Source organism: Triplophysa rosa, linkage group LG6 (assembly GCF_024868665.1).
Source record: "Triplophysa rosa linkage group LG6, Trosa_1v2, whole genome shotgun sequence".
Taxonomy (NCBI): Eukaryota; Metazoa; Chordata; class Actinopteri; order Cypriniformes; family Nemacheilidae; genus Triplophysa; species Triplophysa rosa.
In genome coordinates this window covers 1,682,211-1,702,848 of record NC_079895.1, presented here as the reverse complement: position 1 = coordinate 1,702,848, position 20,638 = coordinate 1,682,211, and the positions used below count along the sequence as shown (strand labels likewise).

The window sequence follows — 20,638 nt, the reverse complement described above, 5'->3', positions numbered from 1 at the left end:
CCGTGGTTTTGTGTTCGTACAATGGAAGTCAATGGGGTTCAGTGTTGTTTGATTATCAACATTCTTCAAAATATCTTCCTTTGTGCTCTGCAGAAGAAAGAAAGTCAAACAGGTGTGGATTTAAATTTTTGGGTGAACTACAAATCCTATTTTAGACCCTATGTAGTGTATTGACCCGTTGATGTACACGGCATCGGTTTAGTGTCTTTTGTCCGCATTTGCTCATCTGGATCTATTTGTGCCTAATCAAACCAGCTTCAGCAATTCTGCCAGCACTGCGTTTCTGTTATCGACTCCAATTCATCTTCATTGTGGCCAAAAGGACAGCAAACTCTCTCAGTTATCTCGCACCAAGGCGCTACTAAAGGACGGACAATAAACTGCTATTCAATAATCTACATCCCACATTACAAATCAATATGTTTACAACCAGCGGCAGCGACAGGGCTCTGTTGAGATTTCTGCTCATGCACTGGAATAGTTTAGCGCCGTGTGGTCCATTTAGCAGAAACAGCTCTTGTTTCTCTCAATTCTCCGATGTCGATTTTCTCATTTGCGTGAGCGCCGCTGTCAGATACCTTTTTGCTGGGTCTTTCTGAAGGCACAGCGTTATGAGTTTTCTGAAGGATTTCCCGTACTTCTTCAGCATCTCTTTGTCCTCGACGCCCGTCTCCAGGCTGGGTGGATCGTTCTGCAGCGTGAGCATCAACACCTGCAACCATCACACCGCCATGACACGCTTCGTTTTATATCAAGCCTTTAATGATATTTAGAAAATAGAAAAGGCTTATTTCGTCATTATTTGATGCGTACGCTTAGATAAAGTGAGCTGTGAAAACAATTTTCACCTTGTTAAACGCTGATGTTGATAATAAATATGCAAATTTCGTTAAAAGGGCATAAAAATTAAAATTAATCAAACACATGAATAATAAACTGTGTGGTGCAACAGGCATTAATAACACTTAATGCCGTTAACTTAAGCAATTTACAGCCATTCAAGCTATACATTTTTTTTCTATCAGTACGTGAGTTCTCTAAGAATAAAGCATCACAGATGAGAGATGTGCTGAAGTGCTACATGAATGGCCGTATGAACAGCCGGTCACCACGGTTACCTTCATAGGGGGGTATCGATGGTAGGGCGCCGAGCCTGTCGCGAGTTCAATGGCCGTGATTCCAAAACTCCAAATGTCAGCTTTGAAGTCGTAACCCCGCACCTGCGGTCACATGATGCTGGTCACTGACAGCTTGATGATGGAACGGCAACGTTACCCTTACAGGTCATATATGACTGTTTTATGCATTTGCTTGTATTTACAATATGTTTAATCAGTATGTTTGTTACCTGGGAATCAAGCAAATTGACTAACGATTCAATTCAACTTTTAGGATATTGATAATTACTAATAATATAAATATATCTGAAAAAATGAAATGCTCCAAGGCACTTGTGTAATAACGCCTTTAATACGCCAAGCTATATAATTTAAGTGTAGATCGCTTTTAGAAATATTTGAAATATATATAAATATACATGAGAACTGACCTGCTCCATCACCTCGGGGGCCATCCAGCACGGGGTCCCCACAAATGTTTTTCTGACTTTGTGTCTGGTAACGTCTCCCCCCGTGGCCAGAAAAGCACTCACGCCAAAATCTACAGAGTCAAGCGAACCGAATGATTTACAGCCTCATTAAAACTCTCACAGACAATAAAAGGCCAAATATCTGGCATAAATGACATTGAGAAATGGACTGACGACTTTTGATATTGACTCTTTCCCCGGCATCAACACGGCAATCGGTGTTTGTAATGTTGTACAGCAGGTGGCGCTGTTACACATCTTTGGAAAAAAGTACAGAATCTCTGAATCTAGAACGTATATATTATATCTGTTCTTTGGGTGAATATTTTATCTTTTTTTAATCATTGTTCTGAGTCTTATCTGGGCAGAGTCTTTGACAAAAAATCCTAATTATCTCAAATAATTAAAAAAATGAATCAAAATTATGCTTTTTCTTAAGAAACCTACCCACATTTAAAGTCCCGGTGAAATAAAACATGATAATGGCTATTTTTTCATGAAATATCGCAGCGTTTATTGAAAATAGTTTATCAATGTGGGTCATTCTCTTTTTAAAGGGGTCATATGTCACGGCTAAAACGAATATTATGGTTTGTTTTAGATGTAATGCAATGTGTCTACACGATTTAAGGTTCAAAAGCGCTGTATTTTCCTCATACCGTGCATGTTTGTATCTCCTCTTTGCTCCGCCTCTCTGAAACACACAGATTCTTTACAAAGCTCATGGCTCTGAAAAGCGAGGTGTGCTGTGATTGGCCAGTTCACCAGTGCGTAGTGATTGGTGGAATACTGCAAGCGTGTGAGGGAAATGTCACGCCTCTGACCATATTTGGAACATCAGGTTCCTCTTCAATTGTACTGACAGGTACGCCCACCTTACTTGTGTATACATTTGGGCGGTCTTAGTCAAATCAGACCACCAACTGATGTAGATTTGTGGGGGTGTGGCTACACGAGGCGTTTCAGGCAGGACTGGGTGAGCATTCGCTTTTACATAGAATGACTCTTTTGTTCCCACACTTTCATTTCTGCAATTTTACGTGTCTAACACATGCATGGGCAACTTATAACACACCAAAGACACAGAAAAACACGTATTCGCGCCATATGACCCCTTTAAAGATTGTGTGCCCTCATAATCTTCAGTTAAAATCTGAAAATGCACTTCCGTCATGTAATGACTATCCATCTTAGATGACGTATGTTAGACAGCTTGGGCGGAGCATCCGTTAACTCCTCCCCTTCAACTGTCATTCTGCTGCCAGTCCATTTCAAAATGCAAAAGCAGTTTTATACATCCAATCAAATCGCAGACAAAGACAAAAGCCACGCCCACTATATTTCTCATTAGAAATTCCATTTCACTCGGAAATGCATCAAAATACGGGAATAAAAACGATCGCAATTTCCGGTTCACGGGGACTTTAAGAGGTGGTACAAACGAACAAACGAAGAAAAGCAGAGACTCTGTTTTTTTTCATTTCATATATTGTTTGTCCATTTATTCTTTACAGAAAATGTTTGAGTTTGAGTCAAAGCCTACTGTGGAAACCCCTGTTACTGTTTATTAACAGATCGATATTTTAGATCTACATCAGCCAGATTCCCCCAGGGATGGAAAAGCCCCATTTCAGTGTAACACTTTGTCCACTATGATCAATGTCACGGTCCACTTTTTCTGCTCTCCTCTAATGTGCCAGAAAGATTTAACTCACGAATTCATCAGACAAAAATGACAGAAAAAGTCATCGGAGTGCGGAGAATAAATCATCGCTTATAATCAAATCACAATTAACCTCATTTAAAGAAAATGTCAAAAATAATAAATGAAAGTGACGTAAAGCGGTCAGCTGTAAGATATTGCTGTTGTAGTCCTGATGTCGACTGTAATTAAAGCTAATCTGCATGACCTTAAAAAGTCATATAACTCTCTCTCTCATAGCTTTATAACTATAGATGGAGCATCAGCCAATACAAATGACGTCTGAACAAAAGCTTCATTAACTCATGGCTACAAATAACATTTATACAGTCTGATATTATTATTATGATTATTATTGTGTGGCTCAAGATTCTGCACTATTTCAAAGTCAAAAGCAAATTTGTGACGCATTAATTCAGATTTCCACTGAAGTACACACAAAGATGCTCTTTGAAGCCTTTTCAGATCACGCCGAGATCAGTTGAACATTAAATTCTGAATACCCGGGATTATCTCCTAGGCCCAGCAGAAAACGTTAAACCCAGTATTCTGTTTACCGGGGTTTAAAATGACTAGCCTGACACGTAATTAGTTTTAAGACGCCACGATTGTCATTTTCGAAGAATTAACAGTAACAATCATTCACTAATTCCCTGCCAGCGTATTTTAGATTCAGAACGATGACACAAACATGCACAGAGAATTTACTGCTTTTGGATCCGTATATGCTGTACGGTTTAAAAGGTGGGTAACAGCGCCACCTACTGCATAACAGCGGATTGCCGTAAAATCTGGTCCTTGGCAGGAAAAAATCTTCTCTTAATTGACGTTACAATGAGACAAGAGTTAAAGAATCAGACACTTATAAAGTTGATTGAAGTTTTTGAGTACAAACCTGCGATCTGCACCGATCCGTCTTCTCCAAGGAGAATATTACCCGCTTTTACATCTCTGAGGACATCAGGACAAAACACATTCATGTCACACTTTATTATAATCTTAAACATTAACAATACGCTCCAGTGGTTTGAGAATAAAGGTGTTTAGTGCGTTAGATTAGGGGTTTTCAAACTTTATGATGCCAAGGACCCCCAAATATGAATAACCTTTCGTGAGGGACCCCCTTTTCTAAAATATACATCAATCTATATTTTTTCTGTGTAAAAAAACGTTTAAAAATGTGTTGGATAAACCGTAAATAGAATATTATAAAGACAACGCATTGTTTCTAAACCTAAATAGTCGGCGACAATTTCACTTTGAGTCCGAAAAAAGAAACTATAGTGAGAAAAACTCACTAGAAGATTCAAATATAAACAATAGATAAACACTGTGGACTTTTATGAATTTTTGTTTTTCCTAGAAAATTTCTGGGGGACCCTTGCATCCTTCTGGAGGCCCCCTGGGGGTCCCCGGACACCAGTTTGAAAACCCCTGCGTTAGATAGTCAGGCAACTGACAGACTGAATCCTTTAGAGGTGTTAAAATAAAGGAAAAAAAGATTTGTCACCTGTGAATTTGTCCGTTTTTGTGTAGATAATCTAATCCCTCCAGTACTTCATTTAATATGGTCGCTATTGCGGGTTCATCTAGAACGCCGTTTTTATGTTCTCCTTTGCTGAAAGTGTGTTTGATGATGTCCAACACTGAACCTGGAGCAAAGTAAACTCGTGTCATACAAAACCCACAGAAAACAGATGTGTACAGTATAAAACACACGGCGACCCAAATATTTGGACACTTAAGCCGCACTTACAAGCATATGATGTCACTGCATTGCATTGAACAACACAATTTAAAACCAATTGGTAATATTTTAAGAAGAGATGCACCCACACACATTCTACCAAAATCATTTGTTTCGAGTTCATAGTTCATATGGTTTTAAGTGTGGCTATATATTTTTAGGTCACTGGACACATGGACCCGTTTGCAATCATTTGCATCATTTTCCTTCATATAACAGAAAATACAGATCTCACCTCCGCTGAGGAGTTTCATGACCAGCCACAGTTCATCTTTCACAACAAATGAAGTGTAGTAGGTCACCACGTTTGGATGGTTGCACTGACTCATGGCTTGAATCTCTTTCTGTGGACACACGTGACGTTTATTAAGTTATTCAAATGTATTTTTAATTACATTTCTTGTATAGGTCTTCATTCAACTGACATTTACATAACACGTATGCATTTCACCCACCCTTTAATTCAAAACAATTTACAGAGCGTTCACAATATACATTTATTCTTCATGTGTTTCCTGGGAACCCATTACCCATGAACCCATGCTTTACCAGTTAGCTATAAGAATTATTGTAAAGAATTGTGACATTCTCCTATAATACAATGATTTTGCAAAGCACTACTGGAAGAAAATTGAAAACGTGACATCTGTGGGTCAGCATAAAATAACACAACCCCATATTTCTGCATCTGCCAATCTGAGTAAAGCTGAGAGATGTTTGGCGTAAATTCCCATCGCTGAGAGTAAACTTGTTTTCACAGCCAAAGAGTTATTAATCAAACCATCAATCTCTCTCTTTCTCTCTACCAAACAAAGATCAATGAAACAACTCACACATCTGTGTGTGCGGCCTTGTTTTCATATCCCGGTGGGGACCTAAACCTGAATAAACATCAACTCATGGGGACTCGTGTCACAAAAAACCTTATAAATTGTACAGAACGATATTTTTTTCAAAATCTAATAATGCAAACAGTTTTCTATGATCTTTAGGTTTAGGGGATAAAAGTGTGTGTGTGTGTGTGTGTGTGTGTTCATGTTTGTATATCCCGGTGGGGACGTAAACCTGAATGCACACCAACACATGGGGACTCGTGTCACTGTGGGGACCAAAATTGAGGTCCCCAGGGGCAAAAAAGCTAATAAATTGTACAGAACAATATTTTTTACAAATCTAAAAATGCAAAAAGTGTTCTATGATCTTTAGGTTTAGGGATAGGGTTAGGGATAGGGGATAGAATATACAGTTTGTACAGTATAAAAACATTACGCCTATGGACTGTCCCCACGGGGTGTGTGTGTGTGTGTGTGTGTGTGTGTGTTCATGTTTGTATATCCCGGTGGGGACCTAAACCTGAATACACACCAACACATGGGGACTCGTGTCACCGTGGGGACCAAAATTGAGGTCCCCAGGGGCAAAAAAGCTAATAAATTGTACAGAACAATATTTTTTACAAATCTAAAAATGCAAAAAGTGTTCTATGATCTTTAGGTTTAGGGGTTAGGGATAGGGGATAGAATATACAGTTTGTACAGTATAAACAACATTACGCCTATGGACTGTCCCCACGGGGATAGTCAACCAAAGCCTGTGTGTGTGTGTGTGTGTGTGTGTGTGTGTGTGTGTGTGTGTGTGTGTGTGTGTGTGTGTGTGTGTGTGTGTGTGCACGCGTGCGTGTGTGTGTGTGTGTGTGCTCTAAAAATGTGTTGACAGATATTAATAAACACTTTTTTTTTTCAATTATCAAAATAATCAAACATCATCAACTCTTTATATATATCGTACATCCTGTATATTTGATCTTGACATGTCACCTTAAGCTGTTTGTGATCCTGTTTGTCTTTAACATGCTTGTGTATTTGTATGGTAAACCCAGCAGAAACGGACACACGAGTGTTTAATGTTTCTCACCAGCAGTTCATCCATGCTGGTCTGGCACTTCTCCAGGTTGATTCTCTTGATGGCCACGCGCTCTTGTCGAGGGCTACACAACGCTGCCTGAACAACCGCCGTGGCCCCGCTGCCTGCAAAACACAAAATACACGTCCTGAACAAACAATGCACGTGCCGTGTCAAATGCATTATTCTAGATGAAACATGCCCTCGAAACACATAACGGCGTGAACACAACAGATGCAACTCATCCTATTCATCCGCTTATAGAACTGACAATAGAAATGTGTGTTAAAGGGATACTTCACCCAAAAATGAAAATTCAGTCATCGTTTGCTCACCCTCATGTCATTTCTTACCTGTGTAAATTACTTTGTTCTGAATCTTTTTACTTCCTTTTACTTTGTTCTGAACAATCTTTTTTCCTACTATGGTAGTGAATGATGTCACAGAACTGAAAATGACTAACATTCTTCCAAATATCTTTCTCTGTGTTTAACAGAACAAAGAAACGTATATAGGTTTGAAACAACCTGAGGGTGAGTAAATGATGACAGAATCTTTACTTTTGGGTGAACTGTCCCATTACCTTTATATTCACTTTAAGATTTGAATTTAAATTCAAGTTGTATGACTGTTTATATAGAAAAGATGAAATAAGTTTATATAATGCAATTGTTTAGAAGGGACACAGAAGAAATAAAGCTGATTGACAATTAGCGCTTTATTTGAATTGAGCTAAAGATGATCCAAAAGATTAGATAAAGATGAATAAAGACCATTGTATATGTCTTGTATATTGTATATGTAAATGTCAACATTTGTTTTTCTGTGATGTAATGAACTTCGCCGTTGCAAATTCTGTTGATTTAAACTCACCGCGGCAACATTACGCAGAAGACATAGATGAGATTTTGCCGAAATTGTGAAAATGATTGATATCATTCCAATTTATATCAATCAAACAAAATATAGAAATATACTGCTAAAATGTGTACTGCAACATACTAAATATATCAAAATATACTGCTTTTTTTAAAGGGGGCAATGAAAATGTTGGCAGGGTGATTTAAAATCTAAAGTACTTGAGTACTTGAAAAAACCTCTGTACAACATTATATACAACATATTTATGCATTATCATGTAACTCTAACAAATGAAATGCCAATGACTGATTTAGCTCACACTTCCTCTACACTCACTGCTGTACAGCATACACACACACACACACACACACACACACACACACACACACACGCACACACACACGCACGCACGCACGCACGCGCACACACACACAAATGCAGTGCTGCTATTCACACCGCAGGAGTGTGTGACACGCTGCCAACTGTGGCTGAGAGATAAGAAGATCTCCTGACGCCACACACTGTACTGATCAACAACAGAAAAAACACAGAGATGTTACAGTAATTCTTATCTTAGAAGATACCATACTGCTTCAACATGCATGTAAACCTCCCGAGACTCATCATATCTGTGGCTATGAGCCATTAACACAGGCTTCCGTGGGGTTTGTTTGTTTGGTTTGGGGCCAACATATCTGTGGTCAAAGAAAGAAAGAAAGAAAGAAAGAAAGAAAGAAAGAAAGAAAGAAAGAAAGAAAGAAAGAAAGAAAGAAAGAAAGAAAGAAAGAAAGAAAGAAAGAAAGAAAGAAAGAAAGAAAGAAAGAAAGAAAGAAAGAAAGAAAGAAAGAAAGAAAGAGAGGGAGGGAGAGGGAGAGGGAGAGAGAGAGAGAGAGAGAGAGAGAGAGAGAGAGAGAGAGAGAGAGAGAGAGAGAGAGAGAGAGAGAGAGAGAGAGAGAGAGAGAGAGAGAGAGAGAGAGAGAGAGAGAGAAAGAAAGAAAGAAAGAAAGAAAGAAAGAAAGAAAGAAAGAAAGAAAGAAAGAAAGAAAGAAAGAAAGAAAGAAAGATTTAAATAATTAAACGTTTAAAAATGTGTTGGATAAACAGTAAATAGAATGTTATAAAGACAACACATTGTTTCTAAACCTAAATAGTGGGCAACAATTTCCCTTTGAATCCTAAAAAAGAAACTATAGTGAGAAAAACTCACTAGAAGATTCAAATAAAAACAATTCTGGAAACTTTTCTGCAAAAAAGCAGATAAACACTTTGGACTTTTATCATTTTTTTGAAAACCCCTGCTATGGGATACAGAAGGCTTTCATAGTACAATGGAAGACTAGATTCCTCACACCTTTAGAAGTGTTTTGCACAATTCAACCAGCAGAGGGCGCCGTGCTCATGATGCAGTGCAAGCAGATGACACCTCCGTTTGACTGACAGTCCAGATGCGAGCAAGTGCTGATCTAAAGGTCCAGATATACACCTGATCACAGCACAAACCAAACAGACAACTCTATTTATACATAGCCATTTCACACTGCGCATAGACCTCAAAATACATGCGCAATAGAAACTTCTTCAAACAACAGAAACTTTCCGTGTCTGCAGTTCATGTTCTTCTTACAGATGTACTTCTGCTTCTTCTAATTTCACTTTGAATAAAAGCGTCGGGTAAATGAATAGATGAACATTTAGGTACATATCCTGTCATCATCACAAAAACATAAAGAAGTTCAACAAAATAATGGTAACACCAGGGAATATCTCGTCATAAATGAAGTGTTGGACCCAACTTGGATACAACTTTTGAATAGTCTCCAATGAAATGTTCTAGCCTGCCATTTGTCTATCTTTTTTTTCTGAATCTGCTTCTCTCATAAATTTGGAGACTATTTTGTATTTTGACTATTATTCACTCAGTTCTTCTACGGATCCCTGCTGAACACTTTGTTCTGGTGCAATACAATATATAGTAACAAAAGATGACCGCGACGTTTTTTTCCCACAGTAACTTACACAAATAACATTCAACTCTATGACCTCATAGTATTTTGTCCAGCCCCTATAGCTGCCTGACATAGATGCTATAGTTGCCTTGATGCTACACTGTTATGTCTGTGTGATGTAGGCCTACTGCAAAGATCAAATGCTGTTCCACAGTTGCGTGATGCTGTTAGTTGTGTCAGTGATGATGCTTTCCAATGGCACGTGTCCAGAAGAGGAAATAACACGAGCACTATCCATCACGCTGCATCTGATTCTGAGCACATCACAAGCAAACATCTCACATTTACTTTCCACCTGATAGGAAGCGTCACTTTTCATAAGTTATGTCAATATCGCTACGTGTCACATCCGCTTTGCATTGCTGTCATCGGCCGGTGCTTATGATAAAAGCCGGTAGGCCCTCTTGTCACCGACACGCAACAAACTCTTGACATAAACCAGCGCGCGTTGATAGACAAGCGAGCGCGACTCACCGATCACCTCCTGCAGCTCGTACGCCTCCTTGACGTTGGGCCAGCTGACGGTGGGCGCCGGCTGCGGGGTCTGGACAGCCGCCGGGGAGTCGCTCTGCTCCGCCATGATGCTGCTGAGAGAGTCGCTCACCTCCGCGTTGCTGCTGCTGGTGCTGCTGTTGCTGGATCACTACCGCCTGCGATGAACACATCCGGAGACAGACACGCGCGTCCTACTACGGCGAAGGATTTGCTCATGAATATTCATTTTGGGCGTTCCTATGTTCACGGCCTATTGGGTGAAGGCCTAGCTAGCTTAGAAATAGAAATAGAAATATACAAATGACCTTTGTAGAGGCGTAACGTTCCGGTCACGTTAGATAATTATTATTTTTGAACCAAGTTTTCTTTTCCTTTAACCAAAATCGTTCAATATGTCAACCGCACTAAAATATTGAGGTAAATATAATTATTTTGAATGTGTTATAAAGAGAAGGCGTGTTTTAAATGCTTTATAAACAACAATTTATAAAAGGCATAATATTACAGCAACATGATTTTACATGTAACGGAACGAAGCACTCAAGCCTACCAACAGATGGCGATAATTGTCATAAAAAATGCTAATGAGCTAAAACAACAGCTGTTGTTTGAGATTTGCCACTTGTAAAAGGGCCTGTTTTAGTTGGTACAAGTCAGTCTGCATGAACTCAAAGCCTTTGAAATGTATATACACATTCAAATACATTAAACATAATTAAAGGAAACATAGCAATGCTACTTAAAAAGTCTTTACAGATTAGTGTATTTATTATGTGCAACCTTTTCAAAAATCTGTATACACAGTAACACATCATTGCGACTGCACAGGGACACGTTGGCCATTGCCCTGCAGATGGCGCCATTTAATAAGCAGATGTTGACATCCGTTAAATCAACATGAGATGTCCCTGTGACTAACAGACCGTGCCATTTGGATCGTGTCATTTTAGGGATACAAAATAAAAATTTAGGAACTGAAAACACTGCATTGCATTTGAAAAAGCTTTAAACGTCTTTTAGAATTCCTATGTGTTCTTTGAAGTAAAAAACATACTGCTTGAGACGTCTGCCTGATTGACAAGCGGGTGAACCAATCAGCGTTAGGGAGGCGGGCCGCGTGGATTTGATCTACTTTCCAACAAAAGAAAAAGCGGCACAGATACAAACACACAACGCAAACTTATTATGATGGACTTTATGGAAAAGGGCTTCATGAAACTCACCAGAATTTCTCAACTTTTGTTCTATGTAAAAGTACATTTATACTGTTTAGGGAAGGCTCTTGGTTGACAAGCGCGTAAACCATTCAGCGTCACGGAGGCGGAGCGCGTGCATTCGATTTTCTTCATCAAAAAAGAAAAAGCGGAAGAGACACACAACACAAGCACATTATGATCATTATGGTGACTTTGTGGTAAAGAGCTTTAAAATAAATCTTCAGAAGTTCTCTATTTGTATTACACGTAAAAATAAAATCATACTGTTTTGGCGAGCTTCTTGGTTGACAAGCGCGTAAACCAATCAGCGTCGGGGAGGTGGGGCGCTTGGATTCGCTCGCTCTACTTCCCCACACAAGCGAAAGCGGCGGAGACGGGCGATTCTATCGCCATCATCACTTTGACTGGACCTGCAAGGATCTACAGTGAACAGCAGCGGCCATCGATCGCGCACCATCACCGGCTTCAGCGAAGACGTGAAGGCACCGGATCCTCTGGAGATGGCGGGGATTCTGGCTTGGTTCTGGAACGAGAGGTTCTGGCTTCCTCACAACGTCACCTGGGCTGACTTGAAAAACACAGACGAGTCGAGCTTTCCTCAAGCTGAGGATCTGTATCTGGCGTGTCCTTTGGCTTTCTGCATGTTCATGATCCGGCTGCTTTTTGAGAGGTAACGTTACGTCCATCATCATCATCATCATCGTTATTGCCAGAACCGAGATGTTGAGCTCCATCCTTAGCGGCTGAGGGTGATGTTGGGACAGACAGCTCTGCTGGGAAAAAAAAACAATTTGAATGGTTTCCATTGCAAACACCATTATGAACCATTAGCTATTTAATTTGACCATTACAGCCAAACGGAGACCGGCATACATCATTATAGTTTATATTACAAACAATATATTACTATTAGAAGCGTTACATCCGTTAGAATGTCTGTGATGCTTTCTGTTGGTTCTTGTCAACGGGGAGGTTTCTCCTTATTTCCTTTAATTGTCACAATACAGATCAATAACAGGGATCCGTGAGGGTAATGATGCTGAGGAAAGTGGGTCACTTGGATGCTGTTTGCCGGATTGTTTCTGATGGAGATGCTTGATTCATAAGTGAATCTCGCAGGCCTTTATGAGCCTTAATGCATTTACTCTTCAGTGTGAATAATGAACTGTATAGATATTGATATGCCCTGTTCATCTAAACAACCCGAAATATACATAACGCCGTTAATCCAGACCAAAATACTTTTAGTCTTTGGTGTCTTATTTATTTCCTGAAAAATAACAACAATAGAAACCATCACAGAAAATTCTAATGGATTCAATGGTTGTAATGGGAATTTAATTGGCTTTAATGGAAAATATAATGGTGTGGGTCGTTCTATTGGTGGATGGTGGACAGGAACCAATAGAACGGCATTAAATCATACTGGAATAACGCTCAAAACACACTTCATATGGAAGTTTTATAATGGTACATTACGATGGTATTTGTAATGGAAGGCCTTAGAATTTGTATTTTGTTCGTCAGCAGGGTTTACTTGTTTTATTATGTCTGTTAACTTGTAAAGAAGGGTAATGAAAGGAATAGTTTTCCCAAACTGTCATTATTTAGTGATTCTGATGACGTGCCAAACAAATACAGTATCTCACAGAAGTGAGCAGTCCCCTCACATTTTTGTGAATATTTTATTACAACACACAGCCATTAATGTCTAAACCGCTGGCAACAAAAGTGAGTACACCCCTAAGTGAAAATGTCCAAATTGGGCCCAATTAGCCATTTTCCCTCCCCGGTGTCATGTGATTCGTTAGTGTTACAAGGTCTTAGGTGTGAATGGGGAGCATGTTAAATCTGATTTCACTCTCTCATACTGGTCACTGGAAGTTCAACATGGCACTTCAAGGCAAAGTACTCTCTGAGGATCTGAAAAACTGAATTGTTGCTCTACATAAAGATGGCCTAGGCTATAAGAAGATTGCCAAGACCCTGAAACTGAGCTGCAGCACGGTGGTCAAGACCATACAGCGGTTTAACAGGACAGGTTCCCCTCAGAACAGGCCTCGCCATGGTCGACCAAAGAGGTTGAGTGCATGTGCTCAGCGTCATATCCAGAGGTTGTCTTTGAGAAATAGACGTATGAGTGCTGCCAGCATTGCTGCGGAGGTTGAAGGGGTGGGGGGTCAGCCTATCAGTGCTCACACCATACGCCGCACACTCCATCAAATTGGTCTGCATGGCTGTCGTCCCAGAAAGATGATGCACAAGAAAGCCCGCAAACAGTTTGCTGAAGACAAGCAGACTAAGGACATGGATTACTGGATCTGATGAGACCAAGATAAACTTATTTGGTTCAGATGGTGTCAAGCGTGTGTGGGTGCAACCAGGTGAGGAGTACAAAGACAAGTGTGTCTTGCCTACAGTCGAGCAAGGAGGTGGGAGTGTCATGGTCTGGGGCTGCATGAGTGCTGCCGGCACTGGGGAGCTCCAGTTCATTGAGGGAACCATGAATGCCAACATGTACTGTGACATACTGAAGCAGAGCATGATCCCCTCCCTTCGGAGACTGGGCCGCAGGGCAGTATTCCAACACGATAACGACCCCAAAAGAAGCTGAGGGTAAAGGTGATGGACTGGCCAAGCATGTCTCCAGACCTAAACCCTATTGAGCATCTGTGGGGCATCCTCAAACGGAAGGTGGAGGAGCGCAAGGTCTCTAACATCCTGTGAACAACCTGTGAAGCTCTGGTGAACTCCATGCCCAGGAGGGTTAAGGCAGTGCTGGAAAATAATGGTGGCCACACAAAATATTGACACTTTGGGCCCAATTTGGACATTTTCACTTAGGGGTGTACTCACTTTTGTTTGCAGCAGTTTAGACATTAATGGCTGTGTGTTGAGTTATTTTGAGGGGAAAGCAAATTTACACTGTTATACAAGCTGTATGCTCACTACTTTACATTGTAGCAAAGTGTCATTTCTTCAGTGTTGTCACATGAAAAGGTATAATAAAATATTTACTCAGATGTGAAGGGTGTACTCACTTCTGTGAGATACTGTATGTTCACACATTTATTTATGGTGACATTTTGAATAAATGTAAATGACATTTTAGATTTGACAGCTGCAATTCTTCAAAAATAATCCTTTTGTGTTACATGCTGGAAAACGGCATACAGTAATATCATGATGAGTAAAAAATGACAGAATTTTCTTATTTGGGTGAAGCATTCTTTTCATTTTCACATTTTTGGCAAATGTGATATTTTAAAATGTGCTTCTCAGACAACAAAGTAGCATTTCTTACCTAATCTGTGGGGCATACCGTGTCATATTTTACATTTATGTATATGCAACGGACCATCTGGACTTAGGTTACCTTCATCTGACAGCAAAGTTCTTCAAATTTCTTCAACTTTTCTTTAGAAATCTCGGTTTAATTTCTGTACAAAACATTTTTATAGAGGTGATAGCGTGTCTCTACCAGCAACAACACATTTATGAGAACGCTAAAGCTGTTGTTAAAGATCCCTGAAGTCAGAACTGGATTTACAAAAACAACAAAAAAGCAACATAAAAACGTACTCAAAATATGGATGACTCATACTGCACTTACTCATTTTGTGCAATCAAAAGCTCTCTAGAACAAGAATATCTCCCCCTTAATAGTGTGCTTATGCTTGTGATGTAAGCTTAAGGCTGTTAGCGTTTAACCAAAAATATGCTAATAGCTAATATGTTCTGCATCAACGTCCTGTTTCAAGTGGAAATATAACAGATGAAAGAAAGCTGTTAATTTAGATCTTAAGCTTCTTATGGTCTTCTCTGTGAAAGAAGACACATTATCTGAAGTGCAAACATGCTCTTTTATCCCCTCGCCTTGAACCGCACATCGCTGTGAAGTTTGATGGTGAACAACAGCCCGTTTATGACATTTCTGCTCCAATAAAAAAAACAAAGAATGCACAGGCCACATATCAATCTGGGTGTAGACTGTGTAATCTTATCTCTTATTTATAAAAGAATCAGTTCTGCGGGGTCTTCCGCACTGAATCGCGTTTATCGTGCGATGCGCTTCATTAAAATCAGATTTAGAGCTTAATTAACTGACAGAAGCTCATTAAAATCATTCAGATTCAGGCCGGGTTTGGCTGTTTCTGTTTTATTTTTTGGTCTGGGTGATCGATCGGCTGATATTTGGCCATTTAGAGATTATTGTCATCTGTCGAGAACTCTTTCTGTCCCAAAATCTGTCAATAACTAAATCTTCCAACAGACTACATGCCGTGCACGTCTTTCATTTTTTCCCATGCACATTTTATTCCCCGCAGTGAAAGCTTTTATAATCTCATCATCATTCGCATTTTCTGCTTTTGTCTGGAGGCACTAAAGCTACAGCTTTTAATTTCTAAGTGATAATGTTTTTATTTTCTTTTTAACATTATTATTATCGTATTAACAAGATGTAATCACAGTAGCGTAACGGCATCAGCTGTAATGTTGAGATTGTGGCTGTGCCGTTTGTTAACAGTGGATGAATTCCTGTGATCCGCGCGCGCAAGGGCGTTTATTTCCCCTCCACAGATTCTTATCTGACTTTCCCAAAATCATCTGCTCAGCTGGAGTAAAATAAGCGCTCACGAATGACCCGTGTGCTTCACGTCACGCTCTCTGATGATGGAGGACAACCGCAGCGTCGGGGAGCCGAATGTTTCTTTTAGCCGCACGCTGTTGTACAGACATTTTCTTGGGGTTCCTTTTAAAGAGACACTTCACCCAAAAATGAAAATTCTGTCATCATTTACTCACCTTCGAGTTGTTCCAAATCTGTATAAATTTCATTGTTCTGATGAACACAGGGAAAGACATTTGGAAGAATGCGTATAACCCGACAGATTTCGACCCCCATTGACTCCCATAGTAGGAAAAATACAACGGTAGTCAAAAGTGCCCCAGAACTGTTTGCTGTCATGCATTCTTTAAAATATCTTCTTTTGTGTTCTACAGAACACAAAAAAGGATTAAGTAATTTTTCCTACTATGGGAGTCAATGGGGGGAAAGATCTGTTTGGTAATAAGCATTCTTCCAAATATCTTTCTCTGTGTTCATCAGAACAAAGACATTTATACAGATTTGGAACAACTCGAAGGTGAGTGAATGATGACAGAATGTTCATTGATGGGTGAAGATATTGATTTTTAATGCTGTCTGATAGACCCACACAGAAGTAAATCGATAGTGGTTGATATTGCCAGATGTGAATCTAATAAAGTGTTGTTTATTGGTTGTTGTAGGTTTATTGCAAGGCCGTGTGCACTAGGTCTAAAAATCCAAGCCAATGGACCGCAGAAGGCTCAGCCCAACGCTATTCTGGAGAAGGTCTTTACCGCTATCACTAAGGTAAAGAACATTTTTCTTGAAAAATTGTGTTAAAGGGACAGTTCACCCAAAAATGAAAACTCTGTCATGAATTACTCACTCTCAATCTGTATAAATGTCTTTGTTTGGTTCAACACGGAGAAAGATATTTGGACGAATGCTTGTAACCAAACAGTTCTTGGCCACCGTTGACTACCATAGTAGATAAAAAATGTCAATGGTAGTGCTGTCCTACATTCTTCAAAATATCTTCTTTTGTGTTCAACAGAACTAAAAAAATTCTAAAGTCATTTTTCTTACCATGGTAGTCAATGGAGTCCAAGAACTGTTTGGTTACAAGCATTCTTCCAAATATCTTTCTCTGTGTTCATCAGAACAAAGACATTTATACAGATTTGGAACAACTCGAAGGTGAGGAAATGATGACAGAATTTTCATTTTTGGGTGAAGTATCCCTTCGGTGAAACCGAACAAAGGTTTGATGACGATGTGGATTGTTTAATAATATTTTTAATTGTGGCGTCTAGTGGAAAGTCAATTACCGAGTCGCTCCTGGGTACGTGTTCATCTTAAAACACAAGAATGACTAATCTACCCTGTTTCTTACAATCGTGTAGCAGAACTGACACAGTTCAGTGGCTGATTTGGAATCTTTTTGAGCCTTGGGTTGTAAATAAAGAAAAGACACACTTTGTGGTGACGGTGCAGGTGGTGGAAATCTCAGAGTTCAGGCACAACGGCTCTTTGAGGCGTACGGGCTCGTGCGTTGACGCACCAGGTCTATTTTTATTCCACCATACAAGTGAGGTTCCTTGACAAATGTTCAGACTGTCAAACACACAAACTTCAGCCGATCTTTAAGAACTCGGAGACAGCGAAAGATGAAACTGAGAACGTGTCTTCTGCTGTTATAAAGTGACTGAATCGAATTGAAGTTTGTTAGAACCCGGATACTAATGGAGATATATTCTGTGGCTATCATAAAACATTTTTCACATTTATATTTATGCATTTATTCCACTTTCTTTTAAGAGATATTTTATTTTTTTGTCTAAAGTGCTTCTTCAATCTTTAACTGTCAAAAGGCTAAAAAAGAGTGATATAAAGATCGTTCTTGATTTAAATGGTTAACTGCAAAATTTGCAGTTTTTGCTGTTTCTAAATTGAATAAGCTCTCAAACTGCGCGTCTGCTCACAGCGGCAGATCTCAACGCTGATGTTCTCTGTGTCTTCCAGCATCCGGATGAGAAGAGGCTAGAGGGTCTGTCCAAGCAGCTGGACTGGGACGTCAGGACCATTCAGCGCTGGTTCAGACATCGACGCAACCAGGAGAAACCCAGCACGCTGGCGCGCTTCTGCGAGAGCATGTGAGAGGCCAAAATACTTCCTTGATCTAACTGTGCTGCTTTTGCCTTATTTGTTCTTGTTGGAAGTGCTGTTAACCCTTTCAGCACATGGAGCGGACATCCCATTATTATGAAAAGAGAGAAAATATGTATGCTTTCATATTCATATCAGAATGATGAGCCTAAACTACAGTAGTGGTCAAAAGTGATGTTTGGAGGGAGACTTCAGTTGACATCACCTTTGGCCACTACTGGTCCTCAGGGTGTCACAGACACAGATTTCATGTCCAAGTTCATACACTGCTTGTAGCTTCAGCATTGGGATTTTTGTAGTGATTCTGTTCTGTTACTTTAGTCTTCAGACTGATAGTCTCGCGTGAAAAGCCCCAGAGGTGAAGGAGTTATCATCTCATCTGCGCTACAACATGAAGCTGTGCTGTTTCCTTCAGAGGCAATTAAGCGACCGTCTCGCTTGCCAGTGTAGTCCAATGAGAATTCTTCTTACACAATTATAGATATTAAACACCACAAAAATACTGCCTACACTGCAAAAATATTACAATCTTTTAGTCTTGTTTTCTAATACATCTAAACATTCCTAAATCAAGATACACTTTCTTGACAAGAAAGGTGACCTGCGATATGTAGTCTTGTTTTATAAAAAAAATCATATAAGAATTAGGGAAGTTCATGGTAAGAACAATCAAAAAGTCTGCCAATGGGGTGAGAAAAAAAGTTTAAAAAAATCTCACCCCATTGGCAGATTTGTTTGCTTGTTTTTATCATAGACTTCCCTAATTCTCATATGATTTTTCATAAAACAAGACTAAATATCTTAGGTCAAGAAAGTGTATCTCAATTTAATAAGTTTTAGATATTTTTACTAAAAACAAGACCAAAATGCTTAGTAAGGCACGCGCGAATAGGGGGCGATGCGGTTGCGACGCGAATGCGGTGCGGCGCCCAATATTTTTCTAGGCACGTCGCCGCCGCATCGAGATGGAAATAGTTCAACTTTTCGGAGTGCCGTGCGTGGGTCATTTGAAGAGAGAAAGCGGCACGGCTAGCGTTTTCCACGCGGTTTTAGATGGGAAATGTGAATCGGGCCTAAGAATGTCATTTTTCAACCAAGTGGAAACTAGGAATTTTGCAGTGATAAGAGATTTATACGGTAGTATGGTGTGTTGTTGTCACGTGACTATTACGATTGTCATGTGACCTTTACTTTTGTGAGTGGTGTCCTAACCTTTGGCCTTCAAATCAAACAATGAGTCTTGAAATGAAATTAGTTGTGTGACTGTTTTTGCTTTTTTAGTCACACAGACATGACAGGTCAAGTCGAATGCATTGCATTGTGGGATACAGAATTGCTTGCAGTAGTCTCAGAAATAGTAATAGGAGTTTTATCAGGGTATTGTCTCAGTGTAGTATTTTTTGCATACAGAGTTAAAAGATGTTCATTGAACACGGACTGGTGGTCTCTTCATCGAAAGCACAACAGTGTTTTTTGCTCTCTCACGTTGCGAGTGAGAAGTCACCGAGCTCATAAAAGTATAAATTGGAGAAAGTGGATTTTTCTACGCCCACAGACATTAAGGAATATTTTTAGTCTCCATAGAAACACAATATGACTTTAACGTTTCACAGCGTGTGCGGCCCGTTCTCTTCATTTTCAGTTCACAATTTCTCAGAGAGGAAAAGATTAAATTTTGAACATGGTGAAATAAAGAAGGTTTTAAAAAAACTGTTAAAATAATAATAGCTACATTTTTGTAATTTTTTAAAAGAAATTAGTCATGCTTACCATTGTCACAGATGGTTGCCAAGGTGTTGCATGTGGTTTCCGTGGCATTGTGGGTGGTTGCCAGGGCGATGCAGGTGGTTCTGGGTCATCATGGGTGGTTGCCAGGGCGATGCAGGTGGATCTGGGTCATCATGGGTGGTTGCCAGGGTGTTGGAGGTGGTAACCAGGGGCATTTTGGGGGGCTGCCAGAGTGCGATTTAAGCTCTTCTTGTGCCACGGATTTCAATTGCATTGAGTTTCACCATACAGTATAAGGACATTTGTGGGGGTATTCCCAAGTGTATTTTAACATGATTAAAGGTTTTTTAAAGATGGATGTTATTAACTGGGTGTTTCTGTAGCTCGGTTTGTAGGTTGTGGGTTTGAATGCTTTGTCTGTGCTTACGTTTTATTTTTAAAATCTTGATAAAATCAGTTTTATGACAAACTGTAGAATAATGGTAAACAAACAGTAGAGTCTATCTATAGCACCCTGTTTAAACCCCACCCTCTAACCTGTTGCCAAGCAACCGCGTCATCAGGTAAATTACCCGTGCTCATCTGTTTGTTATAATTGATGGAGATTAAGACTGGCCTTTTCATTTCAATATGCC

The 20,638-nt window shown here is 39.7% G+C and overlaps 2 protein-coding genes across 5 annotated transcripts in view; one reads left to right on the top strand and one right to left on the bottom strand.

Annotated features, from left to right (window-relative positions):
• stk39 (serine threonine kinase 39) overlaps nucleotides 1-11,038 on the bottom strand; it is a 44,894-nt gene extending 33,856 nt beyond the window's left edge. The window contains exons 1-9 of one of the 4 annotated variants that reach the window (XM_057335623.1): nucleotides 10,281-10,374; nucleotides 9,152-9,283; nucleotides 6,952-7,064; nucleotides 5,273-5,381; nucleotides 4,801-4,942; nucleotides 4,186-4,241; nucleotides 1,550-1,659; nucleotides 1,119-1,220; nucleotides 579-712 (exon numbers count right to left, since the gene is read on the bottom strand). In XM_057335623.1, coding sequence (XP_057191606.1) covers nucleotides 579-712; nucleotides 1,119-1,220; nucleotides 1,550-1,659; nucleotides 4,186-4,241; nucleotides 4,801-4,942; nucleotides 5,273-5,381; nucleotides 6,952-6,966 — 668 coding nt within the window. In that variant the 5' untranslated portion in view covers nucleotides 6,967-7,064; nucleotides 9,152-9,283; nucleotides 10,281-10,374. Of the gene's footprint in view, nucleotides 1-578; nucleotides 713-1,118; nucleotides 1,221-1,549; nucleotides 1,660-4,185; nucleotides 4,242-4,800; nucleotides 4,943-5,272; nucleotides 5,382-6,951; nucleotides 7,065-9,151; nucleotides 9,284-9,934; nucleotides 10,165-10,280 lie in introns of those variants that run through there. The other 3 variants (XM_057335624.1, XR_008963119.1, XM_057335622.1) reach the window with 3 other exon arrangements.
• Nucleotides 11,039-11,765: 727 nt separating this feature from the next.
• Nucleotides 11,766-20,638, top strand: part of cers6 (ceramide synthase 6) — a 29,571-nt gene continuing 20,698 nt past the window's right edge. The window contains exons 1-3 of the mRNA XM_057335625.1: nucleotides 11,766-12,188; nucleotides 16,811-16,916; nucleotides 18,132-18,262. Coding sequence (XP_057191608.1) covers nucleotides 12,019-12,188; nucleotides 16,811-16,916; nucleotides 18,132-18,262 — 407 coding nt within the window. The 5' untranslated portion in view covers nucleotides 11,766-12,018. The remainder of the gene's footprint in view (nucleotides 12,189-16,810; nucleotides 16,917-18,131; nucleotides 18,263-20,638) is intronic.